Here is a 25852-nt window from a genome sequence, read left to right on the forward strand (position 1 = left end):
AACCACATATTCTCTTATGTAAGACACCAGAGCTTGTGCTAAAAACAAAATCAGCAAACACGCACTGAACAAAGGATGCAGAAGTTTTAGTGGTTGGCTGGGGCATCAGCATAGGCCAGAGATGAGAACGTTATTCCCTTGTTCTTTTTAAGTCCTAAGTGAAGCTTCCAGTTGGGGATGGGCCAAGCTCAGGGCTCATTCTGCACCTCTGTAATTGGGTTAGTGGTATTTGGGCTCGTTTAATCGACTTGTCTCAATATCAGTTGGACCTATCAGTCATAGAGCATACTGCAGCCCTCCATGCTGGGCAAAAACAGCATGACGTTTCCGGGCAGCATTGACACAGACAAGGGTGGCACTGGATTCCATAGCCTCTTCATTATCGCAATCACTGCACGGCTCAGTGTCAAGTTTAAGCCTCCCATGTTGTGCCCCTGTTCTCACCCAGTCACTTTTTGTCTCATGTCTTACACCCAAGTAATGCCAAGTTGCTTGAAAGTCCCCACCCATTGCTCATTTTTCTAGACCTCCTTAACTTTGCTCATTCTGCTTCTATGAGCACGCATACCCTTGCTATCTTTTTTCTTCTGCCTAACTCTGTTAGGCCATTGCAATATCTTTTTTTTTTTTTTTTTTTTTGGCTGCTGAGCAATAGTTACTGCCTCTCAGCAACACCCTATTTTCTTGGAAGAAGAGGGTGGAGAACCCATTGGGGATGGTGTTGGTGGAACTTAAATCAAAGTCTTTTAATCTGCCATTGAAGATGATTCTTCTCATCACCCAGGCATATGACCTGCTTGTGCCAACCAGTCTCACTCCCAAGACTCAGAGCCTTGAGCAGAGTGAGGCCAGAAAGAGGCTTCTGGGTGTGTTTGGCTATAGGTTCAGGAGGAGATGTCTTAGCTCTTCTTGCTGCTGAGCCTCTATAATGGTCTGGCTTTCTAGCTCCTTCAAGTCTTCTTCTCCATCCTTCTCCCACAGGTTGAAATCTATGGGCCAAACTCCCCAAATGCTTGCAGTAAGTTCTCCTTCTGCCAATGATGTTGCTGCTGCTTGCAATCTATGTATCCTGGCACAGGTAGTCAACCATGATCCAAGAGTGTCAGGGGTTTTTTGGAAGCCTTCCTTCAACTCTCAGATAGCAGGCTCACTTATTCATTCATGTTAGTCCCATGGAAGACTTACTATGTGTTTGGTCCAGGGATGGAGTCAGGCAGCACAAAAACAAGGTACCTGCCCTCTCTTCTGAGATCCCCAGGTGTCTATGTTAGAGGCCTAAGAGAGGAAGCTCTGGGTTTGGAACTCTCTCCCGCTAAAGCTGTGTGATCACCAATGAGTGCTCCATTCACCTCTGGGCCTCCAGGACCCAGCACAGTGCCTGGCACATGTTTAATGCTAAATAAATATGTTTTGAACTGAACTGACTTACTTTGGGGGATTCTCTACAAATCTGCCTCAGCCTTAAATCCACAACTGCTTTGAGGACTAATCCAGTGTTGTATTTGGGAAGGCAGAGAGGAAAAAAAATGGTTGGGGGGAAAAATTGCAATGGATGTGTGCTTCAATTCAATGAAGCATTCTTTTGCTGTTGGCCTAATTTTACAAAAATCACATTCTAGCAGTTGCCATGTCCCAGTGAAGGTTTTGGTGACTAAATGGAAAGATTTCATTGAGGGGTGCTAGTAAAAATCTTGGTGAAAGGGATTCCCATTCCCTCCCTCTCTCTATACTGCATCTCTTCCCATAAGAAGGCTTAATGGACCCTCAGTGCAACTCTGACATGATGGAAACTGCAAAGAGATGGAGTTTCCACACTGGGCAGCAAACAGAGGAATGTTATTCTTCTTGCTCCAATCCTGGAACCAGCAGGCTGCCCCCGGGTGGGAGGAGGGGCTGTGCTGGAGGGGACAGGGCAGGAAAGGCTGGATGATGGAATGCCAGGCCTCCAGATGTTTGCTCCTTGCAGATGTGTCCGCGATGGCTTGGCCCACACATCTGGGAGATAATCATCACCGTGGCTCACATCTGGAAAGTACTTTACAGGCTATGAAGTTCTCTTACTGGTGTCTCTAATCTGATGCCCACAGCAAAGTGGGCAGAACAGATCCCACTGTCCTCATCAGACCAGTTAGGCTCCCAAAAGTGTCACATGTCCTTGCTCAGGCAGCAAAGACAATAGCAATGACAATGAAAATAATGAAAACCAGCACTTAAGAAGTACTTGCTGTGGGCCAGGCACTGGTCTGGCATGTTGCATATAGAGTATTAGTCATTGAACCTACATGGTGTTTTTCCATGATGGGTGTTTTTATCCTCACTTTAAAGATAAGAAGAGCAAGTCACACAAGGGTCTAGCAATGTGCCCAGGATCCCAGAGAGAACCCGTGGCAAAGCCAGGATCCAAGCCCAGGCAGTTTGCCCCCAAAATCTGTTCCTCACTGTTATTTCATGCCTGCCTATCAAAACTGGGAATCAAAGCAGGTCTGACTCCTAATTTCACTTCACTGTTTATAGCATTGTGTAAAGATAAAAGTGTGATTCTGGTAGGAGACTTTTGTTCATTCACTTAAACATCTGGGGTGTAACTACAATATGCCTGGCACTCAGTGGGGCTACAGATTTAAGGGACAGCAGTCTTACCACCCCATTCTATTTGGCTTAAGTGCCTTGAGGACCGTGACCATTCTGGCTCCAGCTCCTGGAACAGTGCATGGCACATGTTGGGCACTTGCTAGATAAGTATTGAATGAATGCACTGTTCCAGCTTTTGAGAAGTTCACAGTCTAGAGGACAAAGACTTATAAGTGGACATACATTTTTATTACCTGTTGAAGTAGTTATTAGATGTCTATTAGAGAGTGCTGAGAGCTGCAAGTGTGGTCTGGAGATGGAAGGGATGAGCATGAGGGTGGGAGTTTTCTGGCAGAAGTTCGACACACAGGGCATGGAGAGGTAGTGTAGATGGAGCATCATCAGAGAAGGCAGGACAGGTAAGCAGTGATGTGTGAAGAGCTGGGCATTATCTTATAGGGCAGGGGTTTCAGGCTTTCTCTAGAGGGTCATATAGTAAAAATGTTAGGCTTTATGGACTACGTGGTCTCTGTCACAACTTCTCACCTCTGCGTTACAAAAGCAGCCATAGATGCTATGTAAGTGGATGAGCCGAGCTATGTTCCTATAGTTTCATTTACAGAAATAGGCAGTGGGCCAGGTTTGGCCTATGGGCTGCAGTTTGCCAGCCCCTGTTGTACGGTGTTGGGTGCCATTGATGCAATGTAATCAGATTATTTCCCTTCTTTACTCATTTCTTAAAGGTGTATTGAACACTTACTGTGTCCCAGATAGAGGAGAAATTTCTTCACTCTTGCTGCCTACAGTCTATAGTGGCAGGAAGAGTCAATTATAAAGGCCTGACAGGCCCTATGATGGATGGAAATGATGGGTCATGTGGTCACAGAGAGGAACCCTAACTCCAGTTTGGAAGCTGAACAGATACCACACTACTCCAATGAAACAGTATGTGAACTCTGGCCCAAAGGATGAGTAAGAGTAAATGAAGTGGGGAATGATAGAGGGTTGCCAGGTTGGAAGGTCTAAAAGGAATTGAAGGCACAGGTTGTGATAGGAAATGATGCCGGAATTGAGGCTGTGTATTAACTATTTGCTGGGTCAGTACCACCCACCAGCGATATAGTGTACGTGACAAATGCAACTTAAAATTTCCTAGTAGCCACATTTAAAAACTGAAAAGGAGTGAAATTATATTTAATAATATGTTTTACTTAACCCCAAATATTCAAAACACTATCTTTTCAACATGGGATCAATATAAACAATTGTTAATGAAATTTTACATTATTTTTTGGTACAAAGTCTTTGATCCAGTGTGTATTTTCACAGATAGCCCATCTCAATTCAGACCATGTGGCAAGTTCTCAGTGGCTATATGTGGCTAGTGGTCACTGCATTGGACAGGGTCCGGCTAGACCATTCAGAGCCACGTGGGCCATCAATAGAGTCTGGGCTGCAGCTTAAGTGTGTGTGGGGGATTTTTATGTATCATTCTGGTAGCAGGAGAGCCTGTTTTCTTCAAGTTTATGGCTTCCTTCTGCCAATCACCCTGGGGTAGGAAACTCAAAGAGGGAAAACAAAAAGCAGGAGAAAGGAAGAAGGGAGAGTGGCCAGCTTTGGATGGGGAAGAAGGAAGTCTGTGGCTTTGCCAGAAAACCTGTGAAAACCAAAACTAACAAAACTGATTTTCTAACTGACTTAGGTGACAATTGTGACGTCAGGTGACCAGGTGATCCTGGTTACATGATGGGGAAGAGTAAGCCCGGCCATTCCAGTAATTACCAGTTGTGGACAAACGTAACCCTCATTCAGAACCTGATGGTCTCAGGAAAGAGAAGGCAGGTCCATCCAGGAAGCCTCCTCACTCTCCTGGCCACAAGCTGGAGGTTCAGCTTGTAGAACCCATCTCAGCCTGAGGCAGAGCATTGGGCACTTTCTCGCCTCTGAGCCTGACCTATCTTCCCACTGAAACTCACTGGACCTCCTGGGTGGGTGAGCTCGTCTTGTTTATACCAACCCCTGCTCAGGTGCTCAGCTGTCCGTCCCTACCTGGCATCAAAACTTTAAACATCACTTTCCACTCAATTAACCAAACTCTTATCCATATTTGACCCTCTTTATCCAAACACAGGCAAAGGGATGTGCTAAGTGTTGGAATTACTGATTCCTTTTTAAAATCATATTTTCCTATCTTTAACTACATGGTTAAGCCTTAGCTTTGGGGCTCCTTCTTTAATGAATAAATGAAAAAAGATTCATAGCTGACATGATTTTTATGTTGGCAGACTTTACCAAAATGCTGAACAATTTTGTTCCCGTAATTGGTTTAGTTACAGCCTGGAGTTTATATCACTAATTGGATCAGCATGTGTTTTCTTCACGAATGATGCTTAACTCAGACTCTGTCCAAATTTGTTCATATCTTTGTCAAACAATCACAGAAGACCTACTGTGAGCCTAGTGATACTGGTTGAATGAAAAGCAGCTTCTGTGTGTTTTTGAGGAATGGAAGAAGTAAGCAAACAATGAGTAGAGTAGGTTAAAGGCAATTTTGGAAAAAATAGGAGCTGGTCGGGATTCACAGGCCTGCCAGACATGGCTGGGCCTGGAGGAGGCTTCGAGGACCATCATTAGGCCTAGTTCTGTGTGGGGATTCAGAATCAGATTACCTGGGTTCAAATTCAGATTTCATCCCTCACTGGTCATATGACCTTGGGAAAATACTGAAAATTTCATGCCTCAGTTTCCTCATTTATCCAATGAGAATACTGATAAATTATATCTATTTCAGTAGGCTATTGTGTATATTAAATATTAAATGCTTATAAAGTTGTTTGTTTCATGTCAGGCATATAGCAAGCCTATAATCAATGAAAGTTATAATAATAATTATTACTATGCTTACCTAAGTTGAGACCTAAAGAAGGAGTAGGACTGAGTTTTGCATAGTTAAGGGAGGGTGCTCCAGGTAGAGGGCAGGGCCTGACTTCAAAGCTCAGAACTAAGAGAACATGGAATACTATGGTAACTAAGGGAAGTTCAGTTTATCTAGATCACAAAGTGGTGGGGGGCTAGGTGGTGGTGGGAATTGTAGCAAAAAATAAGTCTAGCCAGGTGGGCAGAATCCACAGTGAAGGGTGTAGGCAAGCTAAAACTTAGGGCAGCTGGGTCCTTGAGAACTGAGCCTGTTTGCTCATCTCAGGCTCTGAAGACAACTTAAGTTTGCAGGTGAACGGAGCCTGAACAACTGATGCTTTGTATGTATTAACACAAGTTACAGGGAACTGCAGATGCTTGAGATGAAAGCATTTGGCAGGGAGATTTGTGGAAAATAGTTTAAAAATATCAACACTGAGAAAAACTTGTAACAACTCAACAGAAAGCCAGTCCCCTAGTGGAAGAGAAATGTCAAGTTTGGGTTCAAGTCTTGGATGGTGCACTGAACGTCTGGAAACTAGGTTCTCTCTGGATCCTTGGAAAGAGGTTTTGAAATTGGTTCCTGGGAATTGCTCCTTCCTGGACTGTGCTGGCAGAGAGGGTGTGTATGTGTGTGTGTGTGCATGCACACACCTGCACACACACACAGATTAATGGATGGATAGACGTGTTGTGTCTATGTTTGGGGGACTGGAGAAAATAGGACACGTGGTCACTTTTCTTCTGACATGCAGTTTATGCTACGTTGATATGTTTTTAATCCTTGAAAGGAATATGTTCTATATAATGCGAGGGTATCTAGGAGAATGAGGTTTTCCTTTTCTGTGCGCTGCAGATGGGATCCTGGTAGGAGTCACAGGGGAGGACCCCACCTTCTAGAACTTTTCAATGGATATCTTCAGTATGCTCCTTCATACATTTGAAGGAGAAAGAGGAAATGAGGGAGATAATTAGAATCTTTCAAGTCGATAGACCTGAAGTTTTCTCAGCCAACTCCTCTTCCCTCTCTTTTCCAAAGCCCTTCTGTTCTTCAGGACTCATCTTAAGAGCTCCCTTCTTTAAGAAGCCTTCTGTGTTCTCCTCTGACTCCATTTCCTGTGATTGTTCATGTGTAGGCAGTGTTCTGTCCTTACCTAACTGCTTGCAGTTCTCTGAATTCATCACTGTGCATTCTGCCACCAGCATGCTCTTGTCTAGGCTGTACCCTCTGCTCAGAGCATGTGTCTCTCTCTTCTTGAGCTGGCTGACTCCTGCTTGTGTTCCAAATTCCATTTGATCATCCCATTCTTACCCTCAAGCTTGAGTCCCTCTCAGGCTTGACCTTTGACATTAGAATTCAAGTATGTGTTCATTCTGTTGTGTCTTTAGCAATAGCCAGGAAACTCCCTGACAGTAGGGGCCATGTGGTGCTTATTTTATCTGTTTAGGGTGCCTATCACCTAGCAGAGTAGGTGTGTGAGTACATCGATTGTTGAGGGACCGGCCTCTGTGGTCCTCAGAGTATGGGCCCCTGATCAGTAGCAACCATATCTTGTGGAAAGTTTCCAGAAAAGCAAATTCTTGGGCCCTACTCCAAAACTACTGAATCAGAAACTTTGGAGGGAAGCCAAAAAATCTTCACAAGCTTTTCAGGGGATTCTGATGCATGCTAATGTTTGAACGCCATTGGTCTAGAAAAAAGCAGGGTGGGGGAAGAGGGCAGGTGGACCACTATGGTGGGAATGCCACAGTTCCTAAGAAGTTCTGCTGATGGTATAGCTTCAATAGAACTCAAGGACATCACAAGCTATGTGATGTCTCATAGCAGTTCTTCACTCTGTTAGGAGGTGAATCCTGGAGATTCAGTGGGCAGTTTTCTGTGGACTTTAACTGTGAAAAGGACTCATGCAACTGTCTCTAGCTGTCATGACACATATCCTCAACACTCAGTTCCATTTTTTATGAAAAAAATGAATTGCTATGGATTTGATCTAACTCCCCCATGGCCTGTATATCTTCTTATGTTGCTTCTTTGGTCCCTAAACACCCTGGACTATCCAGGTATCCATGGCAAGTATGTGGATTCTTGCCACCACCTCTTTCTCCCCTAGTCCTTGATACCAAACCAATCTCAATGCTCTCCTACCACTTTCTACAACTCTCTTGGCCCCACTGCTTTTTCCCATTGTTGCCCATCACCAACACTTTCCTTCTCGCCTCCTGTTTGGCCTCAGTACCTCCTGGTTCTTCCTTGAAACCCTTATTCCACACAAAGGGCTCTACCTCAAAATTGAAAGTTGTTCCTGACATCCCTCTCTCTGAAAATGTCCGTGTCTGTCTGTCACCCTCTGAAGAGTGAGTGAACACATTAGCACTGTAGCATAGCCCACAAATCCCTGTCCACCCCCATTAGCCTGGCCACCCTAGAGCATGCCGGTCTAACTTCCTGTAGTCAGTACCCACCTCTTTTTCCCTATGAGCCTTTTCTGGTGGCCTGAGCCCATTCTTCCTGCCAGCATGAGATATAAATGTGCTGGAGGAGAATATCACTCTGGGGAAATCCCTCAATGGGAGCGAATGGGTAAAGACCCCAGCTCCCTAGCTTCTCAGGTTGGGTAATACTGAGGAGTATGCGCTCCATGGGTTCAGAGTTCCCAGGGGGATTAAGCCGCAGTGGTTTCCAGGAGTGACATGTTTGCTTCCACATCCTCTTTTGGCTACCTCACCATCCTTATTTCACACCCCATGTCCTCTACTGGGAGCCCCTGGGATTGTCATCCAGATAAACTACTTGCACTTGGATCCTTGCCTCAATGTGTGCGTCTGAAGGAACCCAACCTGAGACACACATTTACAAAGCTTCTAGCGATTTGGTGTCTACACACTTTTCTGGAATTAGCTGGCACCTTTCTTCCTTGCGGTTCCTAATTTTTCTTATCCCCAATCTAGATCCCAGTGGCCTTAACACTGGCCATTCTGCAAACAAGCCACGTCCTATTTCAACCTCTTGATCTTCACATATGCTATCATCTCGGCCTATAATACTTACAATTTTCCCTCTGGGATGGTGTTTCCCAGTGACAATGCTGCAGGACAATGACCTAGTTTCTTGTCTCTGCAGTTGGGTGGTAAACTCTGTGAGGGGCTGTGACTGTGACTGTCTGTCTTGGCCACCACTCTTATCAGTGCTTAGTCTAACACATTGCACACAGTAAGGCTCAATAAATGATTGTTCAGCATATAATTGAATAAGCAAATATATTTAAAAGTTAATAAATGTATCTTGTGAAGTATTAAGAGGTGTGTGTATGGGAGGAACTGTGATACCAACAAAGTGATGCCCACATATTGTTCAAGGGTGACATTGGTCACCATCTATGCAGCCTCTGGGAAGATTTATGCTTGGCTTAGAGACCTTAAGGAAGGAAATGAAAGCACTCAGCTAGGCAGGTAGCCCAGGCCAGCCTTTGAATGGTGCAGCCTCAGAGCAATATGGGGATAAGAAATTCCCCACTCGCAGGGGTGAACCATGGCCAGGCTACATGTCAAGAAGAGAGAAAACAGAAAATGTCAAAAAAAATTGTGAGCCTTGGCTGCATCATTTTATCTCTGGGCATGGTACCCAGGCTTCCCAGACCTCACAGTTCATTTCCTCCCATGAAGACTTTGGTGGGGGAGAGCCCAGATCCCAGGTAGCCGCTGAACAAGCCAGTCAGCAGTGTTACTCTCTGTTCTACTCAGGGGCTCTGAGCAAGGGATAAGGTCAGGTTCTGGCTGAGTATCTGTCAGTTCCCCCATCTTTAGACTAGATCAGTTGCTTCTTTACATGTGTGCTCTTTAGAACCCTAAAGCTCTGGGGTAGTTGTGGCTGGGATGATCCTTAGTTGGTTAGAAAAGATAAAGATGGGTCAACTAGGAGGGTCTCTCATTTCCTTTTTTATTAGATTTGATTGACATTTTTATGTACTATTGCACTTGAAGAATGGGTTACATGGCCAAAGTGTCTGGAATCTTTGACTGACCAGATTACATCTGGGATGGCCTCCTAGAAATATGAAGCCCAGGGAAGGGAAAGGCAGACATCAAAGTGGGCATTATTACTGCATGGAAGCGTGCTGGGTGAAGCAGATTGAAAACGGGTCTAGCTCTCCTTAGGGTTAGATGAGGTTCCCAGGAACTGAGCCTTCTTCTTTTATCTTCCCACTTCTCTGTGGCATTTCCTACAAATCTACCATGGTACTCAATTTGAGAGCAATAGACCCAGGCCAGCACATTTTATCTCATCTTGGCCATCATTATCCCCACTGACCAGACAAGGAATCATGAGGCTCAGAGGTGATGTGGGTGGTCCATGGTCACAGTGTTATAAAGCAGAAGAGCAGAACAGCAGAACAGCAGAACTGTATCCAAGAATACTCTTTATTCTTCCAAAATGTAAGCACACATTGCTTCCCCTCTCCACCCTTTGTATGGGCAAGTTTTGTGGTGTTTTAAGGAACTATTGCTAATTTGGGGGGAAATGTAGGTGTCAATTCCTTCTGCTGAACTGAAGTATAGGGTCTTACTCTACTTTCAATTACTCTAAAAAAATGTCTTCTTTCTAATGGAGCATTTTTGCCAATGAACCTTTTTTTTAAAGCTTTTATATTGGCATATAATCTCCGTGCAGAAAATATGTGCACTTATAATAAGTGCTTCATGAATTTTTATAAACTGATCCAACTTGTGTAACCAGAACTTAAATCAAGAAACAGGATATTCCCAGCATTCCAGAAGCCCTCTTCTTGCCCTCTCCCAGTGCCAGCCCAATCTGCCTCTTGGAAAGGTCCCACTGTCTTGACTTCTACCAGCATGAGTTCCCCCTCCTCCTCCTATTGTTGTTATTATTATTATTATTGCTATTCATGCGTGGGTTTATTTCAGACTCTTTTAAAAAATCATTTGAGTGAAATTCACATAACAAAATTAACCACTTTAGAGTGAACAATTCAGTGGCATTTAATATATTTACAATTTTGTGCAAACACCACCTTTATCTAGTTTTGAAACAATTTCATTGCACTATAGTGAAACCCCTTACCCAGTAATCAGCTTCTCCCCATTCTCCATTCCCCAAGTCCCTGGCAACCACTAATCTGTATTCTGTTTATGTGGATTTATCCATTCTGGATATTTCATATAAATGGAATCATATGATATATAACTTTTTATGTTTGGCTCCTTTCACTTAGCATAGTCTACTTTGCTGTATATATAAATCCTTTATTATTTTTTATGGCTGAATAATATCCCTCTGAGTATACCACAACTTGTTTATTCACTCATCTGTTTGTTGGTGGACATTTAAGCTGTTTCACCTTTTGGCTGTTGTGAATAGTGCTTCTATAAACGTGTGTACATGTACTTGTTTGAATATGTTTTTGGGTATATATCTTGGAGTAGAATTATGGAATTATATGGTAATTCTATGTTTAACTTTTTGAGGAACCAACTGTTTTCCACAGTCGCTGAACCATTTCCTTTCCCACCAGCAATGTACAAATTTCTTCACATCTTCACAAACACTTATTTTCAATTTTTAAATAATTTATATTCATCTTTTGTTTTTGATCTTTAGAGAAACACCTATTCAGGTTATCTGCCTATTTTTTATTGGATGCCTTTGTGATTTTGTAATAGTTGTTTATATATTCTTGATAAATGATTTGGCAATATTTTCTTCAATTTCTTGATAATGCCCTTTGATGCACAAATGTTTTTAATTTTGGTGCAGTCTAAATTCTTTTGTTGTTGCTTATTCTTTTGGTGTCATATCTAAGAGTCCATCACCAAATTCAAGGATGTAAGGATTTATTCCTATATTTTATATAAGAATTGTATGGTTTTACCTTGTAGTTTTAGGTCATTGACCCATTTTGAGTTAATTTGAATATATGGTGTGAGGTAGGGGTCCAACTTCATTCTTTTGCTTGTAGATACCCAGTTGTCTCAGCACCAATTGGGTGGTGCTTTGCTTATTTTTGTACTTCATAAAATGGAAATTGCAGAGTATGCATTTTTTGTGTCTTGCTTTTTTATGCTCATGATGACAAAACCATGGAGGGGTCAGTAGGAATGATATTACACACACAATAAAAATACCTATGCTTTTATATTTTCCTGATAGCTCATCTTAGAAAATAGCTAGATGCCCCCTTCCCCAAATTTTATCATTTCAAAGAAAATCTAATAAGAACCTTCTTTCTGCTCTATTTTTCCATAAACTCAAAACTTCTCTAAAAAAAATAAATTTTGTCAATTGAAAAAAAAAGGAAATCTAAAATCAGTCACTAGCACTGCTGTACAAGGAGTTTCTAGACTCCCAGAGCGTTACACACTATAGATCCTTTTGTCCAGTCTCAACATTTAATAGATGGAAAATAATCCTCTGCCCATCCACTATTACCACTTCCATCCAAAGAACCATCATTTCTTCCCTGGACTACACAATGTCTTCTGACTCCCTACATCTGCTCCTACCTCCCTCAGTTTTCTCCTTCACAATGCTATCTAAGGGACCTTTTCACAACCACACATCTGGTCATGTAAAATTCTTTCTGGAAAAACCGTGTAACAGCTCCCCATTGTTGTTAAGATAATGCCTGCAATCCTCAATATGGCTCATCCTCTCACTGGTCCACTCTTACCCTCTCTATACACTTTCTAAGTTCATTGGCCTTTTATTCAGTTTCTTGAGGGCCATGTTTATTTCTTACTCAGGATGCTGCACCTATTGGTCCCATTTGCTGAACCTATCATTTTTTTTTTTCACAGTGCTGACTCCCTCTATCTTAGAAAAGATGGGTGGCTTGCCCTAGGTCACAAGGAGCAGCTGGTACTTGATTCTGGTTCCCCCGATTCCTAACTTAGACCTCATTCCTTTAGAGGGCTTAAAACATTTACTCAAAAAAGCAAGGCTTCTCCAGAGCTGAAGGCTAGAGAGACTGTGCCTTTTGTCCTAGGTTCCCATGGCTGGCACTGAAGGTTACGAACTGGATAGATCTACCAGTGCCAGCGTAGCATGATAGAATGCCACCCCTATCTTTATTTCTTAGTAAGACTTTAAAACCACTTTTATGATTAGACAAATTCTAAACCTTGGTTAACAAATATAAAGTAGATCTATTGCTGAATGTTTCTGCCTGTTTTAAAGTGAGAAGTCATTTTACCATTTGGCAGATTAAGCAACTAAAGCCCAGTGAACCTTCCCATTACTGTATATGCGTCTGTGTGTGCATGTAAAAGACACTAGAATACCTCTTATCTTCCAAGAGAAATATCCTTGCCCCCCGACTTTCTGTCTCTGCAGACAAAACCAACAAGAACAAAAAATTATATTAAGAATTTTTCACTTAATCTTTGTATTGGGGAAATATTTACCTCTTTTCATGAAGCTCTTCTTGAAATTTAGTTTCAGTCTTCACAGTGAATTCAATAGAACCAAATAAAATTTTAATCATTTATTTTACTTTGGAAATAACCAATTATCTGGCAGAATTTAGCAATGACCTTTATTTTAGTATTTTAGTTAGTGCCCTCCCTCATGTCTGTGGGTTGTTTGTAGAGTCCAAAAAAACAGCTATAGGTAGTTCTCAACTTCCCTATCCATGTCTTTCTATGTAATTCATATTGATATCCCCATGCTGCCCTTCTGTGCAGATTTCAACATAACAAGTGTCACATTTTGATCTGTCCTATGGCTGTACCGCCTGCCAACATGCTCAGTGCCAGGAACTTGACTCCATGGCAAGGCCTGTGCAAGTGAATGCTTTAGTGCATCTAGTCTTTATCCTTGTAAAAAATAAGCAGATATCATAAGAAATTAGTACAGTATTAATCCTTGTCATCGGCAGCCCTGCCTCATAACAATCATAACAATAATGTCTGTCGTGGTTCTAATAACTTCGCATATTTATCTTATTCTCGCAACAGCCTCACGACGTGGGTACTTTTATTATTTCCATTTTACAGACAGGGAAACTAATTCTTAAAAGCGGCTAAATAACTTTCCAAAGATCATACAGCTACTAAATAATAAGGTTTTTTTAAAAATGAGCTCCAATAGGCAGCTCAGAAACAGCAAACCTTGTCTCAGCTGCAGGTTCATTTGATGAACTGGATGACAGTGCCCCATGGTGAAGGGAGAAAATGAAAACAATGAACATGCTGGAAGTGTGTTACTGAAGACAGCGTTGGAAAGAGCAGACATGGCTGGAGGTGATATTTGCTTAGCTCCCTGAAAACTGAACTTTCTTATAACATGTAAGAATGTTTGTCAATGTTTGCATATGCAGAATGTAGACGCTCTCTGGGAATTGTTTATGCAGAAGATTGCGTATTGGAATCAGCCTCATGCTGCCGCTGATTTCATTGCAGGTCTTGGGTTTTCTTCCATATTAGAGTGTGTATAGGAGAGTCCATTAGATTTCCACAACAGACAAAAAACACACCACTACATACTGAAGCATACAAGCTATTATATATTTTCATAATATAGAACTTTAAGGTATAATAATCAACAGTGGCAAAATATTTCTGTCTTTGACATTAGTTTTTTTTTTCTTTTTTTTCTTTTTTCATGAGATCCAACCTGTAATTGAGACCAGAGAAAACAGTATGGAGAAACAAATTCATGAGAAGAGGATAAAAATATCATGAACAGCAAAATATGTCTGAGTATTTAAAACTGTATAGAAAAAATAAATTAGATGAACAATTGTGTAAATATAAATTAAAAAAGATGACATTCTTAATAAATAAAGTTTACTATTTACATTTTTATATATTGCTAAAAGACTTAACTTAGATCCATAAAAATACATAAACAGGAAAAAAAAACCCAAAATAGGAGCAGCAAATTTATGCGCGTGAGGTACAGAAAAAGGATTGGAATTGTGTTTTGGTTTTTAGATTGTTTTTTTTTTTTTTCCTTTTTCCTAGTAGGCCAGTAGAATTCTCATGAGAACAGATTTTAAGCACTTCAGTGGAGAGGTTTTTTTTTTTTTTTTTTTGTAGCTTCCAGAAGGTGCCAAACAGATTTCAGCATCATAATAATTAGAAATACCCATAATAATTATAATAATAAAAAGGTATAATGTGATACATAAATATGGAAGAGCAGTTTGTAATATGAATACATTTTCTCTAGACGAGATCACAGTTTTATTTTGTAAATATTACATTTAAGTATATATATACACACATATATGTACAACTATATATACATGTGCATATATATGTAAATTTATATTTATATATAATATCTTTATATAGATAGATATCTGTGGACAGGTTATTGATTATAGAGACCCAAAAAAGCAACTCAATAATTGTTCAAAACCCTCCGCACTGACTGCTGGTGTAGAGTTTAAGAAGCCCCAAGTTGTTTGCACTCAGAAAGCCAGATCTTTTCATGGAACACTCAATGTTGAATTTTAAGTCTGAGGAGGAGAGATTTTAGGGACTCCCTTCCTCTATCCAGTTGGGAATGGCCTAGAAGTATTGAACAGATGACAGTAAACTGACTTTTACTTTACAGGAAGTAATTGGCTTTTAGTCCAATTATAGAACCAGTGAAGGTCAGAATAAGGGGAAAAAGTCCAATTTGCCTAAGAATAAAATATGCCCCAGTACAAGCCTCTCTCTTAACATGGACGGTCATCCAGGAGCTCCTGTGTTACTCCCTGAACTATCAAATGAGCACTCGTTGTCTTTCCTATGGGCCGATCGCCCGTGTCTTCTTGGGAACTTTAGCCTTGGTGCCTAGCCTCGGCTCCCCCAGATTGCTGCCGCCCACTTAAAACCTCAGGGCCTCACAACTCCCTGGCCTGCCCCTGTGAGGTAGGTTAAGTAGTACTATCCCCATTTTGCAGCTGGAGAAACTGAGGCAAATGGAGAGGCAATCTGATGACTTGTTCAAGATCCCTAAGCAAACTGCTGCCTGGAGTCAAAATTTCTAGGTTCTTACTCCAGGGATAGAATTCCTGTCTTGGCTATTAAACATTTCCTTTAAAGCTCAAACAACTGGTAGGAATTTGGCAAAACCTGAAAGATTTTAAAAAGAACAGGCTCTTATTCACATGCTATTTCATTTTTATGTTTGTTGTTTGCTTGGTTTATTTCTTGTTTTGATTCTCAAAATCCATGGGAGTTACCTGTCTGGTCGTGTAGCAGCTTTGTAGGAAAGTGGACTGTGGGTCTAAGTGCAGCCTTATAAAGCCAAGTGCTCTACTGGCAGATACACACGTTTTATAATGGGAAAAGCACGGCACAGTATGTCCCCTTAGTATTTGATAAAACCAATTGCAAGCCCTCCCACGCCCTACTAACACAGATTGCCACCAAACAAGCAGACAAAACACTTCCCCGGCAACAACTACACATCAAGGGGAAGATGTCTTATTTCCTGGACCTACCACAATGACATAAAATAACAGACAGCATTATAAAATCCCACCCCATGTTTCTTGCTATGGAAATCATTATGCTTGTGTCTACCTACTTAGTCTGTAGAATAAACAATTTTCTTTAGGAAGCACAAAAATATATATTTTTTAATTCTTATTTTTAATCATGCATATTTATTTCCTTTTAATCTCCTTGTCTTCTGGGAATTTCTATCTGTACAGTTTTGTCACCATCAATTTCTTTTTTTTTTTTAATTTTTGTACTTGAAGTAGTTCCAGAAAAAAAACACAAATCCTCAAAACTGGTAACTTGAAAGTATGGTTTGCCTGCCTGCCTTCCTTCCTTCCTAACACAGGTAAGATCTATGACAAATGGACAGTTACAACCAAGTTAAATCAAACCTGGAAGGGAGGTAGCTGAAATCTGTCTCAAAGAATTATTTTCAACAAATAGCATTTAAGCATTGGCCAAGGTGGGACTAGGACCAAGAGAACTGTCTAGGCAGTGACTCAACATGTTGAAGCCAAGAGTAGCAGCGGATACCCTCCATCTTCAAAGCCCTACAGTTTATGACCACTGGTCTCTCCCTTCCATAACATCTGATCAGCCATCCAAATGGACTTCTCCAGGACTGTCTTCCCTAGGAGGGGGTTGGCACAAAATCAGGGGTGGGGGCCATGCAAGTCCTCTGGGCAGGCAGGGTTGTGGCTTAAAAAGGCTTCCTAAGAGAGGGCTTAGAGGACTGCCTACCTCATCTTTTCATTCTTGCTGCCAATGGGCTAATCCTTCAGACCCAGAACCCTTAAGCACCGACCTGCCTCCTTGTGAGTATTCCATTGTCTTAAAAAGGAGATGATTGGAAGGATGAGACAATGAGTTTGTTCCCAGAAAGAAACTGAAACTGGGTGTCAGCGCACTGCACGAGTAAAGCAGACCCACCCCTACTATGGTTTGAAAAGGGCCTATTAATTACACTTTCCATGTGGGCCCGAGGCTGGCCATTACTCAAATAGCCTCTCGTCTCATAGCCTTGGCAAATATAAACTTGTAACAGGTTTGAATGATGATGAGGAGGAGACTGGGTGGATGTCTGCTCAGAGGGCTCAACTCCATCTGTGAATCTGAACATAGAAGTCAGCCTTCTGGAAACTTGGCTTATCTGGGGAATGTGGGATAGACAAGGGTGAGAGTGAAGGAAGAAAGAGGAAGAAGGTCAGTTTAAGAGAAACTGGTGAGGTTCTTCTGTGGTTCCTGCAACCCCACCATTAGTAATGTTGTCTTCAGGTCTCCAAGCCTTTTTATGTTACTTACTGTTGTAATAAAGCAACAGGGAGGGCTGTCAAAGTTACCTGCCATAGTTCATATCTTCTTACTAGCACCACACAGGATGATAACTCAGCTAGTGTAAGAGAGGGGCTTTAAGAGTTGGGAAGAGCTCTTAGACACTGGAGAAGGGTACAAAATGGGATGAATGCTTCTATTATAATTCTTATTTTGCTTACGATTGGCCCTGGTAATTATAGAAAAAAAATGTCTTGAACAATAATATGAATTTGTAAGGAAGAAACAAAGAATTTCAGCCTGGCCTTAACAAGGGTGGTAGTCTCTCCATTCTGGAACTCAATCTCCAAGTCTGTAACATAGTACAAACCACACAAAACTATCTCTGCACTGCATCCTTATTTGTGGGCACCTGTGCAAAAAGCACCTTGATAGTTTTCTTAATATAACAGACCACAGATGGCCAGTAAATGTCTTCTCAAGTGTTCCTGATCAGCAGGTAATTGCTGTTGGGAGTGATATAGTAAGAAGCTTTCTGAAGCTAGTTTTGGTCCCCATAGGAAGAAGGGCTATAATTGATTAACAAAGCCTGCCTTGGAAGCAGGAATGAGGAGGGTCAAGCACACATGCCTGGTATTTTCCATTCCTGTGCTAGATGTTGTTTTTGTTGGTTGTCTTCTCTAGGCTTGAGATGACTTAATTTATAGCAATCTTTACATCATAGTTTAGACTCCCATCACCTCATTTTCTTAGTTCCAGGTCTCAGAAATTATGTCCAACTTAACCATTCTCTCCACCTCATCCTGTATTAATCTCTCCCAATATTAATCTAAAGGAGTGGATGGTAACTGGCTAAAAAGAGGCAACAAGGGCCGCAAAGAGGGCCCCAAAGTGGTGGAGGCTTCCACATTTGTTTGACTGACTGACTCTGAACTTTTGTAGGCTGAATGTGGGAGAGAGGGAAGGGTTGCCCAGCTACAGGTGTGGGTGGGAGCACTGGCAGATGGAAGACTGTAGATAACATGATGGCCGTGTGGGGTTGTTGGGGACTGAGGCTGAGAACTCTCGGACTTCCCTCTGGAACACACGCTGTCTAGATCCTATCCAAGATGACTCTCTGTGCAGAAGTATAGCTACTCGGGGCCACAGTCAGGTCCTCAGGACCAAAGGCTGTTTTAGCCTGGAGGGGCAGGAAGGCTTGGTTAAGCTCAGGAGTCCCCTCAACTCTAACAGTCCCCGGATGGCCCCAACATCACAGAAATTTAACACTGTTCCACTTGGTTATAAAATCTAACACTGGCTTAGACATTGTGGACTCTCAGTGAGGGTTCCCGCATCTTAAGTCCCTCAACTCCCTGCCAGGGTGAGAAGCCCAATGATAGGGGACTTGACTTAACTTCTCACCATGTGGCCAATGAGGGTTTTTTCTCTTGCAGAAGGGCTAGGAAGTAAGGAGCTGTGGGGAAATGTGGGTCACTTTTAAGGCAGACTGTTTGGTTGTATGGGGGTTTTCCTAACCTAGTCCTACGATCTTGGGGTACTCAATGTATAGGATAGAGCAGCAGGAAAAGTAGCAGCAAATGTGGTCCCAAGGCAAGATTTGGGGAATGGGTGGGTTCTGGAGGGATATTGGCCTCAAGCCTCAAGCAGGGGGCTCTTATAATACCTTGACATTGCAATCCATTTCCAGCTTGGCCTCAAACCCTGGAGTCGGGGTAAATCCCCCATGGCAGCAGAAAAATTGGGGGGGTGGGGCTTTATATACTTTGGATTCTTTACCTCTTCCTGGGTCCTACTTTCCTAAAAGGTAGGTGATCAGAGACCATTTCATTTCTGATCCCAAAGGACCACACCACCATGCACGCCCTACATATTCCAAGCCTCAGGGTGTGAGCTATGTTGGCATCTCAACACTTGGTCTTAGCAGTTTCTGTAAGCTTCTTTCTCCCAAGGACAGCGTTGGCTAGGAGCTTGGGAAAGGAAAGACTGACTTTGTTCCAGTCTTTCTCTGCTCAGTCTCCAAAACTGCCCTTGCACAGATGTTTGTGTGGGTGCGTATGCATGCATGTGTACTAGCCACAGATGTGCACACTCCTAGATAGAAAACATGTTCCTTGCTGTGGTCGTGTGACAATTGGTTAGGATTTTAGGAGGCTCTGGGACTGCACGCAGTATATGTAATCCATCTAAGACTTTGGGATGGGATTCCATTCCATTATTCAACATGGCGAGACTTGGTTCATGCGCCCCCACTATGAGTCCTTCCTGGGTGAAATTAAAGGCAGACCGGTTGGGTGCTAAGGATCCCTGGTGTGGAGAGGCCATTCCGTTGAGCAGCTGACTGTGAAATCAATACCAAAGGGATGTGGGTCCTGGCGGTGGGAATTCTTTGACAACTCCTTGTCTTTCCTTAGCCATGGCTGTATCCCCGGAGGTCTTTCCGGCTGTGTTCTCGGGCCTTGGGGTCTCGACAAGCACAGTCACCTTGTAGGTCACAGGACATAGGAAAGGGGGTGACCTGTAAAGAGAAAGAGAAGAGGTGAACCAGATGGTTGTGTCTGAAGCAATAATTTTCAGAGAGGCAGGGTAGGGCAGGGGACAATAGCTGGATGAGGGGAGAGCAGAGTCAAGTTCAAGTCATGCATTTGCTTCTTTCTAGCCCTGGGACACAGGTGGCAAACACTAGACCCGCAGGCCGAATCCAGCCCTCTACCTGGTTTTATCTGGCCTGGCACCTTGTTTCTACCCAGTGGCGGCGCTGAGCTCTCACTTAACTTTTAAGAAGTAGTTACATTTATACAGTTCTAAAATTACATTCAGCCCTTTGAAGGCAACTGTGAGGCTGATGTGGCCCCCGGTGAAAATGAGTATGACACCCCTGCCCTATGATAACTTTACCAAGATCACCATGGTCATTATCATAGCAGCTTTCATTCTCAGTGGCATTTATTATGGTCAGGCAACGTGCTAAACATTTTCCAAATAGGGAAACATCAAACCCTTTGACAACTCTGTAAGATAGGTATGAAAACAATTACACTTGTACAGATGGAGAAACAGGGGCTCAGAAAGGGGCAGGCATTTGCTCAAAGCAATAAATGGCAAATCTTGTATTTAAAGAAGGATGAGCCACCTCTCCCCAACCCTCAGGTTCCTAGCTGTAGAACAGATATGGTAAGACCGACCTCGCACTGTGAACTCTTGGGCCGAATGAAGTCATGGGTGAAATATCGTAATGCCCTATCCCAGAGTTGGTTCACAGGATGGTAACAGTGCAATCTCTGACAAGTGGCGATCGAGTGGAATAAAGGACATGAAAATGTCCTTTAAGAAAAATAATTCTCTGCACATAGTGGTAGTTTTGATTTTTGGCAGGTAATCATAAAAACAAAAGCATGTCTCAGCAAGCTCAGAGCTAGGGGGCCAGAAATCCTGGTGGGGAATATTTCACTTAGAGATTTTGCATAAAATTTGGTTGAAGGATCTAGGGAACACATTTTATCACAAGAAAAAGTGAGTGCCATATAATGTGATTTGCTATATGTATATATTATAAAAGCTGGGGAAAATTAAACAATTTTATATTAAAAAAGGGAATGGCTTGGGTTTCAGTTCCCACTCCATCCTTTCACATGCTCTGTGACCTTGGGCCGCCTTTCCTTCCTAGAAACAGAGAAAGAGCCCAGCAGTGAATGTCTCCCCCATGCAGCGGGTGATCTGTCTTTGCAAAGAGCGCAGTGCAGTGCCTGCCTGAGCCCAGGCTGGGCTAGTGCAAGCCAAGTGGATTTCACCTCATTGCATCATGACATTTGCATATCACTTTCCCCAGAGGGTCCCCCATCACACAGATGGATTTAATGACCTCATTCGCCTCCTGCCTGGGTCTCCAAGTGCTCACAGAGCCTCAGAGAGCATCTTTGTGTGTCTAGCTTGTAGACTCATTCTCTCTCCTGTATCTAGTTCTTTTCTCTCTGCCTCTTTGCCTGCCTTCTTTTCCTCCCTCCCTCCCTCTTTCCTTCCCTGCTTCCTCCCAACTTCTCTCCCGCTCCTGCAATTGTGCAATAATTTAAAATGTAGGAATGAACAGGAAGACTGAAGGAAAAGCTCCGGAAGCTGTCACCTCACTGAGATGTGACCTGGAACTTGTGACAATTTCTGAGTCTTAGTTAACTCATTCATTAAATGGGAATAGTGAAAGCGTACATGTCCCCGAGGTTGTGATGAGGGATGGGTGAAGCTAGTGATGAAAAACACCAAGAGCACAGTGCTTGACATGGGCTCAGAGCTCAACCACATACATGCCATATGCATATACGGACAGGGTCCGGCACAAATACCGCCCCTTGTTTATGAGCTGGTAATCTCTACCAAAGGTTTTATTACAAAATCATAGGCATGTAATTCTGTAATGTAACAATATCACACTCAAGCACACCATATGATATTGTAGGTGAAATGTTCACATTGCTGTCCATCTCATGTGAGACGTTCACCTACCCTCCCAACCACACCAAACAGCGTTACTTCTGCTGGACCCTGTGTTTCCTCCTCTCTCTCACTCAATGAGACAGAGACCACACTGGTCTTATGCATTCTTATTTCCCAAGGCCCAATGCATAGAACAAAGGAGTGTGTGTTCATTGCTCCCTCTCCCTGACTCTCACTGCACTTGAGGCCAGCACACCCCCTGGTTTCTCTTTTCAATTTAAATGCATGGGTGCCCGCTGCCTGCCCAGTAAGCTCCTCACAGATGCCGCAGTGCCTGTCTTTCTCCTACAACTACCTGCTGTTCTCTGCTCAGCACATTTTCTTCCTAGCCTCCGTGCCTTTGTGGAGGCTGTGCATTCTAATCTAGAATATTCTCCCACAACCTCTTCACCTCCAAGAGAAGCACAAGATGTTGCAATGGGAAAAGACACAGAGAAAACTCTCCAGTCCAAGTGGGGAAACTGAGGGCAGTGCCATCCTGGGAGCTCAGAGGCCTGGGTTGGCATCCTCACTTGCCTCAGACTTGTTGAACAATTTGGGGAAAATCCCTTCACCGCCATATCCCTGAGTTTCCTCATCTATAAAAGGATGATTTTTATAAGTACTGTATTTTATGTGGTTGTGAGGATCAAAGAAAAAGAAATACACAAAAAACCTGAGCATATGGCTTAACACTCGAGATGCTTAAAGCTTAAATACACATGTGCTGAATCAAATTTCCCACCAGCTCCTATTTCACCATCCGTGACATCTTTCCTGCCTATTGTCCCCTCTCTCTTACCTCCCAGACTTGGGCCACCTCTTTGTCCTCAATTCACCCATCCCTTTATCTGTCCCTTCCTCCTGTCCTTGCCCACATCCTAACAGAATGATCCAGTTACCTCTAATGTCTTCTCCACGATTTTCTCTGTAACTCTTTCCCGTCGGGCTCTATGACCCATTAGGGACAGTTTCACATCTGATTCATCACTCATGCTTCCTGCTGCACCTCACTCAAGCAAAAATTCAACAGATTCTATATCTTAAAATAAGACCCAAAGTCCTTACCTGAGTTCTTGCAGGATTTGATCTCCACACGCTTCTTAGACCTCACCTGGCCCCCTCCTTCCCTTTACTCTCTGTGGCTTTTTTATTTATTGACTGGTTCCTCAAATACTGAGTGCTTTCCTACTTCTAAGTCTTTCACCATGCATGTTCCTCCACCCTGATCATTGCTGGCCAGCTCCTCTTCATTCTTAGGGTCTTATCTCAAGTATCACCTCCTTCCTGACTCACCTGCATCCTCTCTCACAGCATCCTATTTCGATGCCCTCCTTGTTCTGAATCACTTCTGCACTTGCATGCCAGCTCAGTCTAGGCAGGGACCGTGTCTGCCTTTGAACTGAGTCTTTATATACTAAAAACAGGTGTTCAATGAACCCATGAGTGGAGGAACAAATGAATAACAGATATCCAGCGAGAGTACGAATTAGGAAGCCTCTGCTCTTGCATTCACTTGCTGGGCGACTTGGTACAAGTTTCCTCCCTTCTCTGAGCTTCAGTTTCCCAATCTGTATTTTTTTATTTTTTATTTTTATTTTTTAAAAAATATTTTATTTATTTTTAGAGAGAGGGGAAGGGAGGGAGAAAGAGAGGGACAGAAATATCAATGTATGGTTGCCTCTCACTTGCCACCTACTGGGGACCTGGCCCACAACCCAAGCTTGTGCCCTGACAGGGAATCAAACTCGTGACCTTTTGGTTCACAGGTCAGCACTCAATCCACTGAATCACACCAGCCGGGGCTGTTTTATAAAAAAAAGTTTCATTAATTATGCTATTACAATTATCCCATTTTTTTTCCCCTTTATTCCTCTCTGCCCTGCACTCCTTCTCCCACCAGCAATCCCTCTCCCTGTTTAGTTCATGTCCATGGGTCATACATATAAGTTCTTTGGCTTCTCTATTTCCTATACTATTCTTCACCTCTCCCTATTTTGTATTTACCATTTATGCTTCTTATTTCCTGTACCTTTTCCCCCATTATCCCACCTCCCCCTCCCTACTGATAACCCTCCATGTGATCTCCATTTCTGTGATTCTCTTCCTGTTCTAGTTGTTTGCTTAGTTTTTGGGTTTGTTAGGTTCAGTTGTTGATAGTTGTGAATTTGTTGTCATTTTACTGTTCATATTTTTGATCATCTTCTTTTTCTTAGATAAGTCCCTTTAACATTTCTATAATAAGGGCTTGGTGATGATGAACTCCCTTAACTTGACCTTACCTGGGAAGCACTTTATCTGCCCTTCCATTCTAAATGATAGCTTTGCTGGATAGAATCATCTTGGATGTAGGTCCTTGCCTTTCATGACTTTGAATACTTGTTTCCAGCCTCTTTTTGCCTGTAAAGTTTCTTTTGAGAAATCAGCTGACAGTCTTATGGGAACTCCTTTGTAGGTAACTGTGTCCTTTTCTCTTGCTGCTTCTAAGATTCTCTCCTTCTGTTTAATTTTGGGTAATGTAATTATGATGTGCCTTGGTGTGTGCTTCCTTGGGTCCAACTTCTTTGGGACTCTCTGAGCTTCCTGGACTTCCTGGGAATCTATTTCCTTTGCCAGATTAGGGAAGTTTTCCATTATTTTTTCAAATAAGTTTTCAGTTTCTTGCTCTTCTTCTCCTTCTGGCACCCCTATGATTTGGATGTTGGAATGTTTAAAGTTGTCCTGGAGGTTCCTAAGCCCTTCCTCATTTTTTTTGAATTCTTGTTTCTTCATTCTGTTCTGGTTGAATGTTTATTTCTTCCTTCTGCTCCAAATTGTTGATTTGAGTCCCGGTTTCCTTCCCTTCACTGTTGGTTCCCTGTATATTTTTCTTTATTTTACTTTGCACCACCTTCACTTTTTTCTCTATTTTGCGACCATATTCAACCAATTCTGTGAGCATCCTGATTACCAGTGTTTTAAACTCTGCATCTGATAGGGTGGCTATCTTTTCGTCACTTAAACTCTGCATCTGATAGGGTGGCTATCTTTTCGTCACTTAGTTCTATTTTTGGAGCTTTGATCTGTTCTTTCATTTGTGCCATATTTTTACATCACAGCATGCCTGTTACATTGTAAGGGCCTGAGCCTTAGGTATTCACCAGGGTGGGGAAACCCACATTGCTGCATTGTGGTACTGTATGTTGGGAGAGGGAACAGTGCCACTTGCTCAGCTCTCAGCTGGCTTTCAGTCACTTTCTTCACTACCCACAAGCAAATTGGGCCCTTCTGGTCCTGATTCCCAGATGCGTGGTCTTGCATATGTTCTAGGACCCTGTGCGTCTTTCCAACAAACTCTCTTGTGAGGCTGGGAGTTTCTCCTGCTTCCACAACCTGCTCAAGTTTTTACAGCTAGAAGTTTTGAGGCTTTATTTCCCTGCGCTGGAACCCTGGGTTGCGTAGTCTATCTCACTCCCCAGTTGTTCCTCCTGGTTTATCTGCATGTGAATGTGGGACCATCTGGTCTGCCAGCCACCTCATCACCCACCCCGGTACTCCAGCTACCACCTTGCTGCATGTCCTCTCTGTCCCAGCTGCCCATCTCCACTCCTCCTACCAGTCTGGGTAAATGTTTCTTCTTTAACTCCTTGGTTGTCGGACTTCCCTATAGTTCAATTTTCTGGCAGTTCTGCTTATTCTTTGTTTTTAAATTTGTTGTTGTCCTTCTTTTGGTTGTGCAAGGAGGCAAAGTGTATCTACCTATGCTTTCATATTGGCCAAAAGTCCCTCCATCTGTATGTTAAGACTAATTTTAATGGTCTGTACCTTTCCATCTGTCTGAAAGTCCTTCTCTGTCTGAGAAAGACATAAGGCAACCCCCTGGCCAGGCAGGACCTAGAAATGCATATTCTTTATAAACCCTGCCTTATGTGTTCCCCTTTCTGTCATTCCAAGTTCCACTAGCTTCTCCAAAATCATCAGTTGCTAAGGCCCTGCCTCCAGTTACTTTCTCCGGCTTGTCTGGCCACCCTGGCTCCGTGACTGTGAGTGACCCTTCTCTCTCCTCCCTGGGTCAACCCAGGCCACTTCAGCATTTTCCCAAACACATGTGTCTGGCACCAAAGGGAAGGAACCCCAAGCAGAATACAATAAAGTCTAGAAGGTTTGATCTCAGGAGGCAGATCTGCAGCCA

At 42.8% G+C, this 25852-nt stretch overlaps 1 protein-coding gene across 1 annotated transcript in view; it reads right to left on the bottom strand.

The window, feature by feature from the left end:
- Positions 1 to 17782: 17782 nt before the first annotated feature.
- The window catches only part of PAPPA (pappalysin 1), a 215232-nt gene continuing 207162 nt past the window's right edge, over positions 17783 to 25852 (bottom strand). The window contains exon 22 of the mRNA XM_053921287.2: positions 17783 to 19732. Coding sequence (XP_053777262.1) covers positions 19625 to 19732 — 108 coding nt within the window. The 3' untranslated portion in view covers positions 17783 to 19624. The remainder of the gene's footprint in view (positions 19733 to 25852) is intronic.

This window comes from Desmodus rotundus, chromosome 1, assembly GCF_022682495.2.
Source record: "Desmodus rotundus isolate HL8 chromosome 1, HLdesRot8A.1, whole genome shotgun sequence".
NCBI classification, from domain to species: domain Eukaryota; kingdom Metazoa; phylum Chordata; class Mammalia; order Chiroptera; family Phyllostomidae; genus Desmodus; species Desmodus rotundus.